Source organism: Chinchilla lanigera, unplaced genomic scaffold (assembly GCF_000276665.1).
Source record: "Chinchilla lanigera isolate Chin_1 unplaced genomic scaffold, ChiLan1.0 scaffold00144, whole genome shotgun sequence".
In the NCBI taxonomy this organism is placed as follows: Eukaryota; Metazoa; Chordata; class Mammalia; order Rodentia; family Chinchillidae; genus Chinchilla; species Chinchilla lanigera.
Window position 1 is genome coordinate 2,196,390 of NW_004955545.1, and position 17,749 is coordinate 2,214,138.

Below are 17,749 nucleotides of genomic sequence, written 5' to 3' on the forward strand. Positions count from 1 at the left end.
GCTAGGTAGATGGATAGATAATAAGTAAAAAAAAAAAAAAAAGCATTGTAGGGCCAGGGATATAGTTCAGCAGCAACGTGCCTGCCTGGCAAGTGCAAGGTCCTGAGTTTGATTTCCAGAACCAAATAGATAAATAAAAAAAAAAATAAAGCATTGTAAGAGCTGGGCGTGGTGTCACACACCTGTGATCCCTGCACTTGGGAGGCTGAGGCAGGAGGATTGCTGTGAGTTCAAGGCCAGCCTGAGCTGCATAGTGAGTTCAAGACCCCCTGAACTACACAGGGAAACCCTGTCTCAGAAAAAATAAAATAAAATAAAATGCACTGGAGAAACTGATGGGTGAATGGTAGGAAATGTTTCTCATTAGGAATGGGGTGGGGTGGGGCTGAAATTGAAGCATACTCAGAGAATCTTAGCATCTTGGATGTTCTGCTATTCAGTGTTCTCCCAGAAGCAGAGGCTTGGCTTGAGCTACTGCACATAGGTTCCACCTGCTGTTTGTTCCTGCTGTGCCCACTCTAGGGATGAAACCTGGGCACGCCAGGCGAGCTGTACCACTGAGCTGCATCCCAGCCCTTTTTACATTTTATCTTGTGACATGGTCTCCTATCCTGGCATTGAATTTGCAATCCTCCTGCCTCAGCCTCCTAAGCAGCTGGGATTACAGACATAGGTCACCTTACCTGGCCACAGGGTTGAATTTGGAAAGATGAATGAAATGTGACCAGCTGAAGACCTTCCTTTCTCTTCAGTCCTGAATCCACCTGTCATGGAGGAAGAAGGGTGAGCAAGTGGTCACCGGCCACCAACAGACCCATCTTCCTCCGCTCACGTCAGCGCAGTCTGACCTCTCCTCAAAGCTCTGTTCTTCTCCCCGAGTTGGATGCATGGTCTCTGCCCCGTGTAAAAATGGAATTTGTCGGGCCGCTTCTCTCTCACCTTCTCATTTCGTGTCTCTTTTTCCTGCGTTCTGACCCGTCCACCCCACCGTCCAGTGATGCCAACACCTTGTATTCTTTCCTTCAGAGGCTTAGCGAGCCTTCCTCAGCCCCTTCCTCTGTTTCTGAAATTCAAGCTGGGGGGCCCCCGGCCATCATTTGTTTCTTCCCTGCTTCTCCTGGACAGCTTGCAGCTCTGCCTACCTTCCCTAGTCCCAAGCTCAGGAAATGGTGCAGGGAGTGAGGCCGTGGCCGGGGCTGGGTCTCACACAGTGGCTTTATTTAGCTCTCGAATGAGATCACATCATGTCTCATCACTGTTTCCGTTGAGCAGAGATAGGAGGCTCTGAATAGGTCTGGGATCAGACCCTGGGGGTGGGGAGGGGAAGCGGGAAGGGCTCCAAGCTGTTGCTTTATTTATCTTCCTGTCTCGTGGTCCTCACAGACCACCAGGGTCTCCAGGTCTCTTTCTGTGAGTTCCCGTCTCTGAGTGCAGGATCTGCACTGATCCCACTGCTCAGCAGTGACTTGTTTCACACCGTACTGGGTACTAGGATGAAAACTGATACTATTATAGCAGAGACATCTGTTGTTCAAACTCCAAGAACGTTTTTTGTGTGTGTGTGGTACTGGGGTTTGAACCCAGGGCCTTTGCACTGAGCTGAGACCCCAGTCTTTGTTGTTTTTTTTTTTTTTTTGTAGTTGTTCTTTTGAAACCGTCTCACTACATAGTTCAGGCTGAACTTGAGCTCACTTTGTAGCCCAGGCTGGCCTCCAACTTGAAACAATCCTCCTGCCTCAGCCTCCTGAGTGCTGGGATCACAGGCATGTACCACCATGCCTACCTTCCTAGTCTTTTTATGTTTTTATGTTGAGACAAGGATCTCGCTAAATTATCCAGTCTAGGCTTGAATTTCCAATTCTCCTGCCTCAGCCTCTTAGAATGGTGGGATCATAGGTATGCACCACCACACCTGGCTGCATAATTTCTTTAGGGTACAATAGTGGCTATGAAGTCTGTCAGTTTTGTTGGTTCTGCAGCCTTCCTAGGCCACACGACCTTGGGAATTCGCTTAATTTTTGAACCTCAGAATCATTTACAAAATGTTAATAATACTTACCTTGTAAAGATGTTAAGAGACTTAATGATAATATACACAATGCAATGACTACAACTAATATTGTGCTATTAATAATACATGTGACTGTTGCAGGGAACGGTGGCGCACACCTGTAACCCCAGCACTCGGAAGGCTGAAGCAGGAGGATCGCCACAAGTTCAAGGCCAGCCTGGGTTACATAGTGACTTCAAGGCCAGCCTGAATCACAGAGCGAGACTCTGTCTCAAAAAAAAAAAGCAAAACAAAAACATGCTACTATTGTTGTTATTATTGAGAGAGAGAGAATAAGCCACAGGCTGACTCTAACACGATGCTGGTGGGGACTAGTTATCACAAACAACTTCTGATAAGAAAGATGCACACAACCGGGGCAAGAAGAGCAATAAAGCAGTAGCTTTTCTGTCCTTGGAGACCTCAGCACCCTACGAAACTGTTCCCTTCAAAGAGAAAGGAGGAGTAAAGCCGGGCATGGTGGCACATGCCTTTAATCCCAGCACTTGGGAGGCTGAGGCAGGAGGATTGTTTCAAGTTTGAGACCAGCCTGGGCTACAAAGTGAGCTCAAGGCCAGTCTGAATTACGTAATGAGACCCTGTCTCAAAAAGACAAAAAAAAAAAAAAAGAGAGAAAGGAGGAGTAAAACAGCTGCCGGTAATTTATAGTTAACAACTCCATGAATCAAATCCTTTGTGCTATCTTTGCTTAAGGACTGAGGGAAAAAAGATGAATACCTTGAGATGCATAAAAATTAGATGAAATTCAAACTTCAGTATGGCTGTATGTGTATACAGCCATACACATTAACTTACATATAGTCTAGGGCTGGTAGTACGACCCGCAAAGCCTGAAATATTTTTTTCTGGAGCTTTACAGAAAAAAGTTTGCCGACTCCTGGCCTCAAAAATCTCAGGAAGGCACACAAAAGAGGTCAGAGAGAGAGAGAGACTGGAGCTCGCTGTATACCAGCCAGGCCCTCTGCAACAGTTTGGGAGAGGAAAGACGTTGATGTTTCCTAAATACCAGCCTGGACCCACAGGAGAAACAGGGCAGCCTGTGAGGACCCACATCCAGCTGTGCTTTCATCATAAGCTTTTTTTTTCTGAGACAGGGTCTCACTATGTCACAAGCATTTCTTGAAACAGACATTATTCTTCCCCTTGGCGTAGTGGTGCACGCCTATAATCCCAGCACTTGGGAGGCTGAGGCAGGAGGATTGTTGTGAGTTCGAGACCAGCCTGGGTTACAAAGTGAGCTCAAGGCTGGCCTGAACTGCATAGCGAGACCCTGTCTCAAAAAGACAAAAAAAAAAAAAGAGCTGTGTAGACATTATTCTTCCCATTTTACACATGAGAGCACGGGCAGCACCAGCAGTTTAAGAGCTCGCTCAAGATCGCACTGTGGACTGGAGCAGGAGGAGGAGGACATGAGTTTTCAAAGCTGATCCACCACACTAGGGAGTCAAAGCTCTTTTCTGAAACCAGAGAGCAAGCTCCCAAAGAGAGCAAGAGGCTGAAACTTCGAAAGAAATCCAGCAACGTTGACATTCACCCCGCACCCCACTCCCCTGACCCCAGCCAAAGAAATGAAACAGCTTCCAAAAGAAATTATATGGGGTTCCAGTGAAATTAAATTTGACCTGTCTATTCCCTCTGTTATCTTAGAAATCTGAATGAAGTGGTGGGGCAGCCAGGGCCCTGGTTTTGCTTGCTGCCTGCAAACACTGGCACAGGCCCTGCTGATTGCAGCCAATTAGCTAGGCACAGTGGGATGGGGCCAGGGCTTGCTGGCCCTCTTTTTTTTTTTTTTTCTTTGAGATAAGCCCTCACAAGTAGCCCAGGCTGGCCTTGAACTTGCAGCAATCCTTCTGCCTCAGCCTCCTGAGTCCTGGGATTATAGGTGTGCACCACTATGCCCAGCAGCAGGCTGGCATTTTCAAAGTCTGGGAGGCTTCCTGCATCAGGCTCTGGGGCCCTAAATTGCCTAAGGGAGCCAATAATGGAGAAGACCTGAAAGAATCAGATAATAAAGACTGGGAAGGAAGGGAGAGGTCAGAGGTCATGGCCTGCTGCTTTATCTTCCATGTCTCCTGGCCCTAGAAAGGTGGGACCACAAAACACCTTTTGATGGCTACAAATTTAACCTACTCTTTCTTTTCCTACACAAAGAAAATCATTCATCCCACAGAACCCTTCAAAGAGGGACCAAGCAGAGCTGCTTTAACTTCTAGCAAAAAAGACGCCAGTAACCTCGGTGCCTTCCTACCGAGTGCCTTGGACACACCATCTATGGCAGAGCACCCAGTGTATCCACCCATCAGCCTGCCTTGGCTGAGCACCAGTGCCTAACTTTGGAATTAACCCTGGAACCATTCTTTCAGTTTCTTGTTAACTGCCAGAGAATAGCACAACCCCGCCCCCAAAACAAGAGCAAAGGTAAAAGATGCCGAGGGTTCATTCACGAGGGTTCATTCACGCATCCAACTCTACTTTAACACCTACTAAGGGTCAGATACAGAGAAGAGGACCCAGAAGGGTTACAACACAGATACGCGGGGGAGTAGGTAGGATAGGATGAGCAAAAACCATCTGCCCAGATCAGCTTCCAGGTTGATGTAAGAAGTACCCACATGCATCCAGGACCCACAGGGCAGAGGCACCAACTTTATTGTTAGTTAACTCTGGAAGTTCAAAGATGGAATGACAGTCAAGCATCCCTGGCCCGTAATCAAATCATACTCCCTCTACTAAGTTAGCAAACAGGCACTTCAAACATCCACTTAAGCCAGGCGCAGTGGTGCCTGCCTGTAATCCCAGCAAAAATAAAAATGACTGGGGATGTAGCTCAGTGGTAGAGCCTGCTTGGGTTCAATTCCTAGTATTGGAAATTTAAAATCCCATTGATTGTGAGCCTAATCTATTACAAAGATGGTAGTGCACTAAGAGGATTTTTTTTTCAGCACTCTACCCCTGAGATATATTGCCAATCCTTTTTATTTTTTATAAGCTGTCCATGTGGAACTTGAACTTGCTATCCTGCTGCTTCAGCCTCCCTAAGTGCTGGGGTTATAGGAGCTCTGTGTTATTTTTTAATCAATTTGTAAAGTGAATTTAGGGGCCCTGTCCTCTTTCTTTCTCCTTGGTCTGGTCCATAGTTGGATGCTTATTCCACCGGAGCCTTGGGACCAGGCTAGTCTGTAAAATGTGAGGGACAAGGATGAAAAGGGGACAGACTGACCTGTCCTATTCTCCTGCCAGTTTCTTGGCATGCATTCTGGGTGCTGTGCCAGAAGGGTGGGGCAGGAGAGGGTCTGAGGTTCAGAGGGACACACCTGAGAAGACTTTGGCCAGTGTGACCCAGGGAATTAACCCAGCAGAGCCCAGAAAATGGCTAGAAGTAGTGGCACAGTAGGGAACCCCTCAAATGGTAGGGGTGGGCTCTGGGTCTCAGGTGTGAGTTCATGGTCCTTTACTTTCCCTAATCAACTCCCTGGGATGAAAGGAACAATGTTAGGCACAAGAGAGGGGGACCCTGGGTGAGTTAGACTCTCAGGGTTTCAAGATTTCAGAGCCATTCTTGGTGTCATGCCTCTTGAGGAAGAAAAAGACCAAAAGTCAACATAATGAACTTTGGTGTCCCATGAACTTGAGTCTGAACCCCAGTCCTATGATTTACCTCTTAATTGACATGGGTTAGTTCTGTCAACTTCTCTAACTTTACATGTAATATAAGGGTTAGGTATGTCAACACCATAGGATTTTAAAGTTTAAAGAAGAATATATGTAAAGGATTTGCCATCATTTGCTGCACATACTGTGTTGGTTAATCATTGGCCATTATTGTGATTCCCTATTTTTCTATTTGTACCTTTACACACACACACACGCACACGCACACACACATGCACACGCACAGAGTCCCTAATTTAAAAATGGTAAGCAAATGCAGGAGATTGGTGGCAGAAGCTATGAACTATTCTGCCACGTCCTGCGGTGTTCTGAGGTTCCTGGCTGTCTCTGCTTCCGGGGGAACGCCCGCTCAGCAGGTGAGGACTCAGGAGAGGGAAGTAGGAAACTCACCAGACCCGGGAGATATCCCAAAGAGGGGCAACCTGTCCCTGTGCTCAGCTGGTGACTTCAGTACCGGAGAACTCCTGCTTCAGGTAGTCGCTTTACGGGTCCAGTCCAGCACTGCGCTAGGGGTTCCTCTCTCAGCTGGTCTAAGGGAGCTGCTCATGGTCCACAAGTGTGCATAGGAGACAGAAGGACTCACTCTAGCCCAGACCAGCTGCCTCTCCAACCACTCGGCCCTTCCCTTCCCCGCCCTACTTCAAACACCCTAGACTGCCATGCCCAGGCCTTTAACCCCTTCCGTGCCACCGCCCTGTCCTTGGCCTTCCTGGACAAAGGGCGGCCACAGAATTCGGGCTCCCCTGGAAACAGGTGCAGGAGGCTCAGCTGGAGTCACCCCACGGGGAGCAGATGTGGGAGCCTGACCCCCAGGAAACTCTCATCCTCCCCCCAACTGGGCCAAGGAGAAACAGGGATGGAAGAAAGGGCATCCCAGGACAGGAGCCACCCCTGGGAGCCTGCTGAATAGCCGGGTGCTTGTGGGATCAGCAGGGTCCTTTACTTTCTCTCCAAGTTGGTTTCAAATCTGCTAGGTGGTCCCTTTAAGAGGCAGGTTACAGCAGTGGAGGAGGAAATATTGTGTTTTTTGTATGAAAGTACAGGGAGGAGCGATTATAAGGGCAGCTCCAGATGAGGAGGGCACCAGCTTTAGCCAACAGGAACAGGGTGGCCAGGCAACTCGACACACACAGGACTCATGGCGTGGCTTGTTGTGGATACCGGGCGGCAGGATGTTTGAGCCGCTCCTCCACCCTCTCTCTGATAACAGCTTGAGGGGAGTGTGTGGCTGACTCACCCTGCTTCTCTCCCGAAGGCAGGGGACAGATGGGAAGACCCTAGACTTCCTGAGGTGAGGGGCAGGGACCCTCTGCGGGCCCTGGCATCTAGGAAAAAGGTTTGCTGGAGCTAAGGGACCTTGGCTGGCTCTGCTGACTCCCTGGTGAGGGGAGCTCATGGTTACCCGTGAGCATCCTTCCCTCATGTGTAAAATGGGGACGGATGTTCAACCAGAAATGCACAAATAGGGCACTGGAACTCGAGTGCCAGGTCGACGGTGGTCAGTAACTGCGGGCTGCCACCTGCCTATGCTCTTGGACAGCCCCTCTCTTCGCTGTTCCTGATCTGTTAGTGAGGGGGTTCAGTTCATGTTCTATCATCAATCCTTCCTCCGAGTGACAGGAAGAAGACAGCCCTGGCTGGGGCCCAAGCTGCACGATGAGAAAGTGACATCAACTGTTTCTTACTGCATAAGAACACAGCAGGCTGGGCGTGGTGGTGCACGCCTGCAACCCCAGCACTTGAGACGCTGAGGGAGGAGGATCGCTGAGAGTTTGAGGCCACCCTGAGCTACACAGTGAGTTCAAGGCAAGCCTGAACTACACAGGGAGACCCTGTCTCAAAAAAAAAAAAAAGAAAAAAAGAAAGAAAGAAAGGAAATACTTGCACCATCTTACAAGTGAGGGCCCTCAGAAATCCTGTCTTGGGACTGTCCAGAGGATGAAACAGGCTCCCTACAGGGAAGTGGTCACCTGAGGTCATACAGCCAGTGCATGCTACGGTGCTCAGCTGGGTGGAAACTCTCACTCCTGCTTCCATTCCCTTTCTTCAGGTAGAGTCTGAAGGCCTGGTATAGGAAAGGGGCAGGAGTCAAGGCACTGGCTCCTCCTGGTACCAGGGCTGGGTGTGTGGATGATCAGATGCCAGCTGAAATTCTGGGCAACGTGGGAGGCTCCTACGGCTGGTCTACAGCGGGTGAGGGGATCTGATGGCTGGGTTGGTATCTGTATTGCCTTTTAGGGAGGAGCCTCTGGTTTGGGCACCAATCTCCAGGAAGGAGGTGGGGTCAGTACCTACATGCCCTTTCCCCCCACAGAGCTGCACTCAACCTGAAGGTCAAGTTCAGGCCTCCAGAGGCTCATTTTTCATTAAGACCAGAGAGCTGGCTGCCACTCATCCTATCAGACTACCTCTCCCAAGAAGGTAAGAGGGCTCAGTCCCACCGCCAACTACTCCAGCTAAGTCTCTGTGTCTATAGATTTTAGAAGCTCTTATATTCTCCACCACCACCACTTAAGGGAGGTTCAAATTCCATCCTGACTCCAAGGAAGCTGATCTCTTGAGAGATGGAGTATCTGGTTTTGGCATCTTTTCAAGGTGCCTGCGACGCGAACAGCCTTCACAATGCCTCTCTTGTCACCTGTGGGCTCCTGGGCTCCCCTCCTGGTCTCCTTCCCCGTTACAAGTGCCAGACACAAAGTACTGAGTCCTGCAGGATAAGGCACAGCCAAGCCTCCCAGAGCTGTCGGGATCGGGGCGCCTCCGAGTGTAGACCAGGCAAGAAATCTACCTTCCAGTTAAGAGGTGCACCCCACACTCTACGCCAGAAACCCTCCTCCTCTAGGTTAACTCATTTTATTCCCCGTGGCAACTCCCCAGACGGAAAGGTGTCCCCTCCTCCAGAAACAGACATTTTGGAGTCCTAGAGAGCAAGACAGTAAGTATGGAACTATCAAGCCTCTGACCCGCTGCCCTGTTCTCCTCTCTCCTGAGCATTTCCAGGTTTCCACAGGAGCACAATGAACACAAGCAAATATCTTTCCTGCCCTCTGACCTGGCCCGTCCTGGGGTGTCCAAGGTGCAGCCCCTGCAAGAGGGTGGTGAGCTGGCGGAGGGCAACTCCATTTGGAGCCTCCCGCTGTCTCCATGTCCTTTTCATCTTCTGGGGCCCAGAGGCTCCCACTGCTGGGCAGAGGAAAGGTTAAACCAGTTGGGCAGGGGAACAAAGCCGGTGTTTGTTGGGTTTCCCTCCTGCCTGGGAGGCCGTTCTCAGACCACGGCATTCCTGGGTTGGACAGAGTCGGCTTACACTGGCTTCTCCCCGCTCGCTGCCTTTCCATGTCAGGCCCCCCGGCCAGGGGATCGAGCACTTCTTCCTGCCCTGGGCTCTGTGCACGGGGCCTCAAAAATAAACATATTCAAGCTCAAGCAAAGCTAGTTTCGAAACAGGAAAGGGGTGGAATCAGAGAGAAGCACAAGCTTCTCAAGAGCGGTGGTGAATGGGTCAGAGGGACCTGGGGCACAGGAAGGGCTAAGGACCACCTTCTCCAGCTATGGAGAGCTGGCGGGCAGGGAAGGGTCGGGGACACATCAGGACTGACGTGGCGAACACTCAGGGAAGAGACGGACAGCAGCGCAGGCTCAGAAGGGACAGAACCACCCACAGCCCTGTGGCGAGGAGACAACTCAGCTTGCTTGTCCAAGAGCCAGGGCACTCAGGCCTGAGCTCCAGCAAGCACCTCTGCTCACCGGCTGACAGGAAAACAGACGAGTCGGTGTGGTATTTGTTTTTATTAGAAAACCCCATTTGGTAAGCGCTTCCTTACCCAGAACAGAGACCAGGTGGCCTCCAAGAGTCCCACGGCTTTGTGACGGGGAGGGCAGGGTGAGGAGGGCTCTGGCAGCCTCCAAAGGCCCGTCCTGGACACCTACGGGCGCACACTGCCAGTAACACCAGCAACGCCTCAGTGGGGCTGCAGGCTGTGGCCGAAGGCATCCCTACTTGTATGGCTTCACGTGGAACGGAGGAGGCTCCCAAAGACTCCCGGTCCCGGCCTTCACTCTGGCTGACAGCAGGATCCAGGAGAAAGTGGCCAGGGTTAAGGACGAAGAGACGCATGTGAGAGACCCTCTGGAGTCTGGACAGCACCTGGTTTCTTGAGAGAGGAGGGCGAGAGCCCTGCTCAGTTCTTCTTGGTTTTGGGCGTGTCGTACTTCCTCTTGCTGGAGTACCACAACAGCAGGGGGATGCCGATGGACGGAAGGGTCATGACTCCGAAGGCTGCCCAGTCCAGCTGCGGAGGAAAACCAAGGATGAGGGTACCGGAAAAGACAGGGAAGGAATGGGGCCAATAAGCAAGGAAGCAGCCTAGCCCACGTTTAAGCAGACACTGGCCAGGAAAGCTCCTCTCTGACCATGCCTGACACAGAATGGCTCTGAAGGACCAATCGGCCTTTCAGGCTGTGAAAGCAGGGCCTTGCCTGACCCAGCCCAGACTGGCTTCCAGACAGTGTGAGAAAATGGAGATGCCCCGGTCTTGCCCGTCAGGCCTTCCCTGGGCTGCCCCTCAGGTTACGCCGGGGCCCTCTCCTCCAGTCCCCCACCTCCCCGCTGCCTTCCAGCCTCCAGAAACAACTTGCCACTCAGGGATCACACCATGCCCTCTTCCTAGACGGTGCTGTGCCCCCCTGACTGGTTAAACCTTCTCTGACCCCCGAGGAGAGAGTGCCAGGTGAGACTTCCCGCCGCACACTCTTTCAGCACCGCCCATACAACCTCATCATAGCATTTTCCCTCATTTACTGGGTCGTTTTTTTTTTTGTTTTTTTTTTCAGTACTAGGTATTAAACACAGGGCCTCCACACTGAGCTATAGCCCCAGCCCTTTTTTATTTTGAAGCAGAGTCTCACCAAATTTCTAAGTTCCCCAAGCTAAGCTCAAACTTGCAATCCTGCCTCAGCCTCCTGCAGTACTAGGAGTACAGGAACATGCCACCTTGTCCAGCTCCCCACTTACACGCGGAGTCGGCTGAGCCTATACAATCTTACTGGAAGGGGCTGTTACGACCACTGTTTTCCCGAAGCAAAGCTCAGGATGAGCGTGTAATTAGAAAATGAATGAATAAATGAATTCCTTCAGTCAGTATTTCAGTCAAGTCTTCACAAAATTTCCTCCTACACTAAACCACCACGAAGTTCCTACTTTGCTTTCCCAGTGCTCTATGACCCTCTGATGCTAACCAGATTTTAAATCCCAAAATAGCCTCATGACTCTAAACTGGGGCTCTACTCAAGGCTGACAAAAGGCCAATTCTATAGCTCTGGCCATGGTGATCTCGTTGACAAAATGTCTGGGCACGCTTAAGTTGGGATATTTGATGGCTGTCTCCATCAGACCCCAAGAAAAACCAGCCAGGGGAAGACCAGCCAACAAATCATCTACAGAGGCTGAGAGGTTCCAGAACCTACAGGGTGTTCACACCAGGGAAATGAAAAGAGGACACCAGAAAGCTTACAAAGTGAGGGGAGAATCTCCTATCAAACTCCCGCTGAGCCAGGATCCCGCCCTGTCCAGGTGCACTGGTAGAGCCAATCTGAAAGGAAGGAAAGGACATTAGGACCAAGCCGGCAGTTCGCCCCACCTGGGGACAGGCACCCCTCACCAACCAATTCTAATCACCGGGTTCTTAGTTCCCGAAGAGCCCAAGGGCTTCAAGGAGATGAGGAAGGGCCAGCGGGGTGGCTCGAGGTACAGCGCTTGCCTAGCAGCTGTGAGGTCCTGGGTTCTATCCCCAGCACTGGGGGAAAAATAAATGAGGAAAAGAAGTAGAGAGAAGTGGGTGACTCTCTCAGTGCTTGGGAAGAAAGAAGTAGGACCCAGGAGGCCTGAGAAAAAACATTTCTTAAAACATTTATTCAAGGCAGCCAACCGTGCAACTGAGGCTAAGGCTCAATCCTCCAGTCAGAGCCTCGGCCTCTGGACGGGGGACACTGCTCACCCCACCAGCCCCTCCACGGGCCCATGTGTACACAGGAATGACGGGCGTGGGCAGCCACATTCTCACTTCTCAAGTGAAACACTCTTCCTACTTCACAGGCTGATATGAGGCACAAATAAATAACAAGGAGCCTTCTGGAAGCACAACGTCCCACCCAAAGGTACAGCACTGAGGAGGGCTGAGTCCGGGCCACATTCCTCTGCTCTGAGAGGCCGCCAGGCATCTGGAGCACACTGCAAACAACGGTGTTCCAAGGTGGCAGCTCATTCTTAGATTTTACATCTATTAACCCATCCAGCCCCAGGCAGAAACAGTCTTGAGGCTGGTTCTGAAGGCAGAACTGACACAGATGTGAAAACACAGCTAGGATCATGTGTTCCAGGTGGTTTATAGAAAGGGTATGGAGTGTTAAAGAATTTTATTTTAATTTTTTGAGACAGAATCACACCATGTAGCTCAGGCTGGCTTGAAATTCAAGATCCTGCTGGCTCAGCCTCCTGAGTGCTGCGGTTATAGGCACGTGCCATTGCGCCTGGCTAGCATTTTAGATTTGAGTTCTATAGATGTCTGTCCAGTCACTTCCCTACTGTGAACTCCCTAAGCCCATAGCTTACGTGTATGGTCCTCAGAGGACCATGCATTTTGGCTTCGTAAATGTACAACCTAAGCTTTGTTTTTCTTTTCTGCAGTAGTGGTGATTGATCCTTGTGCAGCTAGGCAAGCACTCCTCAACTGAGCTATACCCCCAGCCCTTTTGTTAAGTTTCATTTTTTTTTTTTTTTTTGGTACCGGGAATCAAACTGAGGACCTTGCCATTGCCAGGCAGACGCTTATGCCACTAAGCTATATCCCCGGCCTTGAGAAGTTTTATTTGGAAAAAAAGAAAAAAAGCTTTATTTTGAAACAGGATCTTGCTAAATTTCCCAGGTTGCTCTCAAACTTGCAATCCTGCCTCAGCCTCCCAAGCAGCTGGGATTAAAGTATGTGTCACCTGCCCAGCTTCATGATCTAAACTTTTGAAGGCTGGACAGTGTTTCAATCTTTTGGCATTTCCCACAGTTGCAAGGGCTCAATAATCAATGGCACCAATCAATCAAAAGACTATTTCCATTAAATATGAGAAACCAAATCCCTGGCCTCAAGCAATTTATAATTAAATGGAAAGGGAGGGGAGGAAGAGGAAGACCCACACATAAGAAACCCACTGCCAGATGTAGTAGCACAAGCCTGTAATCCCAGCACTTGGGAGGCTGAGGCAGGAGGATCACTGTGAGTTCAAGGCCAGCCTGGGCTACATAGTGAGTTCAAGGCAACCTGAACTGCATAGCTAGACCCTGTGTCAAAAAATGAATGAATAAATGAATGAAAGAAAGGAGAAGGAAGGAAGGAAGGAAGGAAGGAAGGAAGGAAGGAAAGAAGGAAGGCAGGCAGGAAGGGAAAACCGCTGAAGAAGGAAGGAATGGACTAAGTGCTGCCAAAAGTTTAGGTGCAGTCAATGATGCTTATGGAAAGAATGAGTAGGCGAGGGCAGTATGACGTGTAGGAGACACTGCTCAGAGCTGGTTCTCAAGAATGATTCAGATAATGAGGTGGAGGAGAGAGACCTTCAAACAGAGGACAAAGGCGAAGAGAAAAGGGCAGGCGCTGAGGAAGCAGTGCGGTACAGGCAGGAGCCTGGCTTAGAAGGCCCAGGGTCTGTGTGGTGGGACAGGAGAGGATGCCAGGAGGCTGAGGACAGCTGGCCAGTCAGAGGGTGAGTATGACAGCCAGAACAGCTTAGCCTTGAGGGCAAAAACAGGCAACTCAGGAAAGGGGAAGAGGAGCAGTAGAGCCTGGAATAATCTGGCAGTGCCTTAGAAAATGACTAAAAGGCAAAAGTAGCAATGAACCAGGCAGCAGTTGACACATTCCAGACTGCAAGGAAAGCAGAGGGAAGAAGAAGGGAATTCTTAGGCACCCCCGCCCATCCACGTCAACTGCTCCTTCCAAACATTCTACTTTGGGGCTGGGGATTTAGTCCAGCGGCACAGCACCTGCCCGGCAAGCACAAGGTCATGAGTTCGATTCCCAGTACCGGGAAAAAAAAAAAAAAAAAGAAATTTCAAACATTCTACTTTGAAGCTACTCCCTTAGGGCAACCCCGACCTTCTGACCAATCTTATTGCTTTCAGAATTTAGTGGCCTCTGCAGACACTTTCTGCAGGTTTTTAAGGGAAAGCAGATTTCAGTCCTGTCCAGCTCGGGACTTGGCAACTTACCACAACAGGCCCATCCTCTTGGGCCAGGTAGGTGATGGTTGCCGAGGTGAAGTTGAAGTAGCCAGCCTTAAGAGGTCGCAGGACCACGGTGTGGGAGACGTTGCTAGCGCTGGCCCGAGAGTTAAGGGAGCGAAAACAAATGAAGCTACAGTGCTAACCATCTTTCATGTTGTGGACCAAATGTATCAGCCCCGAAACAGCTGCCAACATATGTGGTGACTTCATCACTATAATACTCTACACAAATGAAAAAAATAGACTTTAAAAAAATCTAAAGTGTGTGATGTAATATAACACCTTTCAACTGTATTGAGGTGGTGATGGGGGACACAGGGTCTTGCTATGTAGCCCAAGCTGGCATCAAACTTGAAATCCTCCTGCTTCAGCCTCCCAAGCGCTGGGCTTACTGACATGCACCACCACACCCAAGTAAATATACTTTAACTCACAAGAGAAAAAAACAAGCATCAACCATCTAATTCACTATTTATGAAATAACTGAGAGATAGGAGAAAGAGACTCACTAAATAAGAGACTTTTAAAAAGTTATACAGGTCCTCTAAGCCAGCATCCCATTGAACTTCTTTCCTTTCTAAATTTTTTATTTTGAGCCAGGTGTGGTGGTGCATGCCTGTAATCCCAGCACTTGGGAGGCTAAGGCAGGAGGATTGTCCTGAGTTCGAGACCAGCCTGGGCTACAAAGTGAGCTCATGGTCAGCCTGAACTGCATAGCGAGACCCTGTCTCAAAAAGACCAAAAAATAAATAAATAAATAAATAAATTTTTTATTTTGAGACAGGGTCTTGCTAAACTGATAAATTATCCAGGCTGGGCTCAAAGTTGAGACTCTTCTGCCTTAGCTAACATTATAGGTATGCACCACCGATACCCGGTTTCCACTGGATTTCTTTTAAAAGCCTCTTAGGGCTGAGGATACAGCTCAGTCTAGAGTGCTTGTGTAGCACGCACAAAGGCCTGGGTTCCATCTCCAGCCCCTCAAAAAAGAAAAAAAACAACTTTATATATCCATGCCTGGGTCAGGCATGGTGGTACACACCTATAATCCCAGTACTGGGGAAGGTGAGGCAGGAGGATGACAGTGAGTTTGAGGCCAGCCTGAGTTCAAGGCCAACCTGTACTACATATAGAGACCTTGTCTCAAAAAGTGAAAAACCCCCCCAAAACAAAAAACAAACCATGCCTGGCCACAAACATCTTTTCTCCCCCCCATACGAGGGATTGAACCCAGGGCCTTGTGCATGCTAAGCAAGTGGTCTACCACTAAGTTACACACACCTTTATAGATCTCTAGAAGTGTCTACCTCCTCCCAGTATGTTTCAAGGCCTTATACTGAACTTTATGAACCTTCTTTAGTTCTACTCTAAATCATGCTCACACATGTACAGTGGTCCCTCTTGCCTCGGTTTACCCAGAGGTATGACAAAACAGCCATACACACCCAGCCTGCCTGATGTGCTGCTGCTGCTTTGTTGGCAATGTTCCTTCCTCCTTACAGCCCTTGTTAAACACAGCCAAGCGGATACGGGGCAATCCGGTCCCATTTGACATTGAGCATACCGGAGACAATGCCGAAGTCTTCTGGGGGAAAGGAATCATCAGATAATTCCACATCCAATGCAGCACTAGAACATAGAGGAAACAGAGTTCCTAAGCAATCAACAATCAAATCTGCCTGCTTGTCCTAAAAAGTCAGAACTCAAGAGAATCATACAGTAATTTGGGCCTGTTGTACTGAAGAATCCAGGCCAAGGACTGGATTCCATTACTCAAAAGTACCAAAATACTTGCATATCTAGAAGGGAATTTCCCCAAATCCATTTTGCCTCAATCTGTGTGTGTGTGCGCGCGCGCGCGCGTGTGCATACATGTGTACACATATGCACATCTGTCTAGGGAGGGGAAAGAGAATGTAAATAAGGAACAGAAAATTAAAAGGAATAAAGTAAATGGCAACAAAATTGCTCATAGGCTAATAAGGAAGTTGAAACTTGAACCCCTGAGGTGACAAAGGAACACCTATTTCTGAGTCTTCATCGTCCCCTCCCTATTTCATAATTCTTGCTTCTTCTTCTGTACTTTGAAACTCTTCCAAGCCCAAAAATGGTTTCTTACGGCTTAGGTAAGAAAAGTTCTCCATGTCTAAAAGGAAGCCCAGTAGTACCTTCATACACTCATGTTATCTAATGCTAGAAGTCTTCCAAAGAGAAATCACTAATAACACGATATTTCCTGTACCCATCTGAGAACTAAGAACCCAAAAAGGGCCCAGTCTGAAATGGCACCCTTACCTTGAGCCAACGTTGTAGATGTTGTACTGCAAGGTCAGGTCCCGCCCTTCCACAGCATATCTGTTCAGCAGTGATTTGGAAGCCAAAAGCCTGGCTCCTTCCTCTGCACGAGTGACAGCTGACAGAACCAACGTCACAAATGCCAGCAGCCTCATCTTTGGAGAACAAAGCAAGCAGTCAACTCGAGCAAGTAGAAGTCACCAAGTCCTCCTGCCAGCCTCCTTACAAGTCCATCACCTTGATCCTTCCAGAGCAGCTGACCTTTCCACAGATCAACGCAGAAGCCACTGGTGCTAACCTTTCCCGTTTCTTGTACCATTTCCACTCTCAGCCTGAAGACTGGCCCAGCCACCCCAGCATTACCCATGCTCTCCTTCTGTCAGGAGCCCGGAGTTCTCAATTGGTGGCTCATCTGAAAGAACACTGCGAGGGCTGGGGATATAGCTCAGCGGCACAGTGCCTGCCTGGCAAGCGCAAGGTCCTGAGTTGGATTCCCAGTACCAAAAAAAAAGAAAAAAAGAAAAAAAAAGAAAGAACACTGCGCGGCCAGACGAGGGCTTGCAGGGGATGCCCATCTCGGATCTGGAGATACAGATCTCGCGTCTGGAAGTTCCGATCTCGAATCTGCGGCAATGTCCCACTGTGCCTCCCACGGTCCTCATCGCTGCAGCCTTCCCGCTGCCCCTCTCCTCCTCTGTCTAGCTCCACACAGTCCCACCGCTCGCCGGCGGGTTCCTCCCACGACCCTGCTCCTACCCTGTCTTTCCACCTCCAGGGGTCCCACCCGTCTTCGTCCCCAAATCCCCTTCTGGGTCCTCGCGGCCCCCTCCGCTCTGCCCCTCCTCCTCCTGTCAAGGTTACACGTCACCCGCCCGCGCGCCCTCTGCCCTTCCCGCGCTATCCTCCGGGGGCAGAGTGACGCGCGAACACAAGTCTCGGACCTCGCCCACTCGTGCCCGCTGCGTCTCGGACTCACCGTGTGCATCCCCATTGCCTATCTGGAGCCGCCACGACCGGAAAAGAACGTCAGCAACCCAGAGGCCGGACGTGAGATATGACCGGAAGTCCTGTGTTGTGCCCGATGCCTTGTGGGAGTTGTAGTTCTCGGCCAAGTCCCGCCTTTCCCTTTGTAGGGTCCGCCAGCCTACAGGGTGCTCGTGCTCCCTAGCTGGGCTTTTCTGCGTCATCCATGCTTTGAAATTCTGCCTTTTTCTGTGGCTTTTGGAACTGGCTCACTACTGTGTGTGACCAGCACCTTATTAAGTGCTTTGGGAGACTAGCAAACCTGGAGGTTTGGATCATACGTCTAAAATGTTGAACTAGGAATTAGAGAAAAGCTATTTCTTCTAGGATTCTTGCTATTGCCAGATGAGGAACTTAGTCATCTCCAACATCCAGCAAGTTACCAAGCTCCGAGCTTTATTTAGAAGCCCTTTGAAGTG

General features: G+C 49.8%; 1 protein-coding gene across 2 annotated transcripts; it reads right to left on the minus strand.

Annotated features, from left to right (window-relative positions):
* Positions 1-9,516: 9,516 nt before the first annotated feature.
* On the minus strand, positions 9,517-17,391 carry Ssr2 (signal sequence receptor, beta (translocon-associated protein beta)). Of its 2 annotated transcripts, XM_005411628.2 has the most exons (6): positions 17,284-17,390; positions 16,308-16,462; positions 15,543-15,641; positions 13,998-14,106; positions 11,257-11,334; positions 9,517-10,035 (listed from the first exon to the last, which is right to left on the minus strand). In XM_005411628.2, the coding sequence occupies exons 1-6, from the start codon at positions 17,296-17,298 to the stop codon at positions 9,925-9,927; spliced, it is 567 nt and encodes a 188-aa protein (XP_005411685.1). In that variant the 5' UTR covers positions 17,299-17,390; the 3' UTR covers positions 9,517-9,924. The 2 variants fall into 2 exon arrangements, with proteins under 2 accessions (XP_005411685.1, XP_013363722.1); XM_013508268.1 differs by lacking the exon at positions 11,257-11,334 and having other exon boundaries at positions 17,284-17,391.
* Between the last annotated feature and the right edge of the window lie 358 nt (positions 17,392-17,749).